Source organism: Triticum dicoccoides, chromosome 7A (genome assembly GCF_002162155.2).
Source record: "Triticum dicoccoides isolate Atlit2015 ecotype Zavitan chromosome 7A, WEW_v2.0, whole genome shotgun sequence".
Taxonomy (NCBI): Eukaryota; Viridiplantae; Streptophyta; class Magnoliopsida; order Poales; family Poaceae; genus Triticum; species Triticum dicoccoides.
The window spans coordinates 519,786,957-519,790,904 of record NC_041392.1 but is presented as its reverse complement, the minus strand read 5'-3'; the positions used below and the strand labels follow the sequence as shown (position 1 = coordinate 519,790,904).

The following is a 3,948-nucleotide window of genomic DNA, read 5'->3' as shown; positions in this document are numbered from 1 at the left end:
CATGTTTTTCTTTTTTTTTTGAACACAGTACAGAAGCAAGCACTCATGTACACGCGCATTCACAATGGATAAGCCATACTCGCAAAAAAAAGGGATATTGTACAATGGATAAGCCCTCACCACATCACCATTTTGGCAGCATCAATAAAAATGGCGAACATAGCTAACACGATTTTCCCTAGAACAGAAGAAAGGGATTCGCGATGTTCACGCCGTATCCTAAAACAAAAAATACAAGAAACGAAAGAGCGGCTGTAACAAGGACACCACCAGCAGCAAAGTCCAAAAATATTTAGCAGCCTCAATCACAATCCAGCTAGCGACCCAACTGAAACCTATTATATGAAGTACGTACGCATGAGTGCGACGCACATTCGCATTCATGCCAGTTTCCTTCCTCCTACAACCCCCACGTCGACGCCCACACCTCCAATGATTCCTTGATTGATTCACAACATCCCTGTCCTAGAAATCTCTCTGCACAAAGCGGTCGGGGTCAGAGGTTTTTGGCCGCAGCCATGTCGTCCCCGGCGGCATCGCCTGGCACTTCCGACGACGCTGCAGACGCGCCCGGCATCACCAGCTCCAACCTGACGCTGCTGTACATCATCATCGCTGTCGTCGTCGGCGTCGTGCTGTACCTGGCCGTCCGCTACGGTAGGTCGCTCCTGTCCGAGTGGCGCGAGCTCAACGGCGCCGGCCACGGCCCGCCTCCCGCATTCCACCTCGGGCTGAGCTCTGAGGACATCGCCGCGCTCCCCACCTTCACCTACAGAGCGCGAGCGACGCCGACGCCGTCGCCCCAGGGCAGCTGGGGCGGCTGCACGAGCGGCGGCGGTAAGAGGAGGAGCGGCAGCAAGGGGAGGGCGACGCCGGTGGAGTGCGTGGTGTGCCTGCAGGAGCTGGAGGACGGCGACGTGGTGCGCGTGCTGCCGGCGTGCAGGCACTTCTTCCACGGCAGCTGCATCGACACCTGGCTGCGCGCGCACTCGTCTTGCCCGGTGTGCCGCGCGGAGCCGGAGAGCGCGCGGCCGGGCGAGACGGCTCTGTCGCCGCCGCTGCCGCAGCTGCGTCGGTGCGGCGCCTCACCGGAGCGGCCTACGGCCTCGAGGATCCTGGCGGACATCTTGGCGCGGTCGCCGTTGAGGATCGGCGGCTCGACGAGCGAATCGAAGGAGAGGATCATTTCCAGGTCGCCGTCGCCGGCGCCAACGGCGCGTGATTACACCATGTCAAGATCTCCGTCGCGGACGCCACTGACGCATGGTATGGTGGACGAACGCGAACGGGGTTCACTGTCGCAGTCGCCCCAGACGCTGGAGGTTGTGGTGGTTCGCTCGAAATCGCCGTCTCCGATGAGGTTCGGCCGTCAGTCGACGACGACGTGCCTGGGCGTGCTGGAGCGCACAGATGCGAGCATGTCGGCATCGCCGTCCCCGCCGGCGACATATGCAGAGGACGCTGGCGAGTCGTCGTCCAAATTGACCCATTAAGTGGGTGCAGCCGTGCAGGAACAAAGTCAATCAATTCAGTTGCACAGTGCGCAGTAAACAGAAGCAGCAATGGCGCTGAGACCATTGCTTCTTGCTCCATTTTGGCGGCTGCCATACAACTCTTTTTTTTGGCGGCTGCCATCCAACTCTTTAGTGATGCATTTTGTGTCACTTCAAAGAATGTAAATATTCAGTGTTGAGTATGTTTGAGTTTGACAACAAGAAAATGACCAAGGTGCATGCCCATAAACCTTTCTTTATCCCCAGTTTCTTCTTAGCTTTTTTTTTTGAGTTGGAGTTTCTTCTTAACCCTAGATATTGAGGCGTAGTATACACAACAAGAGGGGCAGGAGCATAAACGATAATCCCACATTTTGCTTTTATTTGTTGCATTTGCATTTCCTCACGTTGGAAGCAATTTTAGTTGACATCTTCGAAAGAAAGATACGTGCTTGCACTTTTGTAGTAGAGTACTACTATTAACAAAGGAGCTTTGTTCGAATAAACTTTAGCCCATTTGTTCAAAAGTCACCCGATTCGTCTTTTGAGAGCGCACCGTGGTTCATTTTCTGAAACTTTTTTAAGCACGACGCGTAGCAAGTAGCAACAGCGTGGAGCTGCGTCCAAAGTCTTGCTTTAAAAAGGTCCCTACTGTCCTCGCTGGAAAAGCGGCAGGCTAGCCGCCGGCCAACTGGTTTATCCCCCAGAGCACGTTACATGTGAGTATGCGTGCGTGTGGCAGAATGTCTCCAGTCCGGAGCACATCCAGCTCCATGCCTTTTGCATGCGGGGCTCACATTATCAGCAAGTTCCCATGAGTGGGGTTACCACTTGAGTGTGACTATGTTGACCAGTTAGGTGCCAGGATACTTACAAATGTTGTTTGTTTTATCTACCAGATGAAAGATTAAAGTTTGGCTTCGAACCAAGATCTTTATGTGGTACTCCCTCCTTTTTATTTACTCCGCATATTAGAGTTAACTGAAGTCAAACTTCGTAAAATTTGACCAAGTACATAGAAAATAATATAAACATTTACCATAACAAATTTATACTATATGAAAGTACATTCAATAATAAATCTAATGATGTTAATTTGTTATCGTATATGTTAATATTTTTGTTTATAAAATTGATCAAAGTTTATAAAGCTTGACCTTGACCAAAGCTAATACGCGAACTAAATAAAAACGGAGGGAGTACAACCCCCATCTAAAACGTATAAAGGGTAGTATCAACATTTCACATATTGTATCAGATATTTTTTGTATGTACGATGAGTTGTCCGCCGAGACGTATAGGCCGTATGTTTGTTCATTTGGAGAGCCCAACTCTGTGCTAACAGACGCCTCCACGCGTCCTGGGCTCGGCCCACTAATATTTTCTTTAACATTCAAAAATAGGGGAGCAATTAGTTAACGAGCGGTTTTTCAGGAGCCTCGCAACGATCAGCGCCACTTGACGCGCTCTCAGCCATTTGCCACGTGTCGCGTTCTGGACGCTCCCTTCGGATTTTACTTTTTTTATTTTTCCGCACGTGTTTTCGGCTTTTTAAACGGATTTTTTTTAGTTTTTTTCGACGTTTTGGTTTTCCTCCGGTCTTTTTAACTTTCCGATCAAAAAAAGTTCGAAAAAAAAAAATTGCGCGAAAAAACGCGTTTTCTTTTTTTTCCCTTTCGTGAAAGTCACGGTTTTTCTTCCGCGAGAGGCACGGTTATGCTTTAGCAAGAGTCACGGCCATGCCTTTCGGAAACGAAAAAAACGTGTTTTCTATTTTTTTTTCTTTCGCGAGAGTCACGGTTTTGCTTCCGCGAGAGGCACGGTTGTACTTTCGCGAGAGTCACGGCCGTGCCTCTCGGAAGGGGAAAAACAAAACGCGTTTTTTGTTTTTTTCTTTCAGGAGAGTCACGGCTTTGCTTCCGCGAGAGGCACGGTTGTGCTTTCGCGAAAGTCACGGCCGTGCCTCTCGGAAAAAGAAAAAAATACACGTTTTCTGTTTTTTTTCTTTCGCGAGATTCACGGTTTTGCTTTCGCGAGAGGCACAGTAGTGCTTTCGCGAGAGTCACGGCCATGCCTTTCGTAAACGGAAAAAAACGCGTTTTCTGTTTTTTTTCCTTCCACGAGAGTCACAGTTTTGCTTCCGCGAGAGGCACGGTTGTGATTTCGCGAGAGGCACGGACGTGCCTCTTTCGGAAAGGGAAAAAACCATGCTCCCGGTCCGGTTTTTTCACCCGGTTTTTTTCGTCTGGTTTTTCGTGAAAAAAAAGTTCGTCAAAACCTATCAACATGGGATCTAGTTTTGAAGATCTCGATGCGAGGAATCCAACGGTGAAAACGGTTCGAGATTTGGACGCACGGTTTAAGAGATAAAACGTTTTGAATAAACGGATCTACGAAAAAAAGGATCATTTCATGCATGTCAATAAACAGACCATATTCAATGGAGAGTGTTCGG

The 3,948-nt window shown here is 49.1% G+C and overlaps 1 protein-coding gene across 1 annotated transcript; it reads left to right on the top strand.

The window, feature by feature from the left end:
• The first annotated feature begins 339 nt into the window (after positions 1-339).
• Positions 340-1,858, top strand: LOC119331311 (E3 ubiquitin-protein ligase ATL41-like). Its single transcript, XM_037604477.1, has one exon. The coding sequence runs from the start codon at positions 519-521 to the stop codon at positions 1,491-1,493; it is 975 nt and encodes a 324-aa protein (XP_037460374.1). The 5' UTR covers positions 340-518; the 3' UTR covers positions 1,494-1,858.
• Positions 1,859-3,948: the final 2,090 nt, after the last annotated feature.

Coding starts and splice junctions, on each gene's coding strand:
- LOC119331311 (XM_037604477.1), top strand. CDS start 519: ATGTCGTCCCCGGCGGCATCGCCTGGCACTTCCGACGACGCTGCAGAC.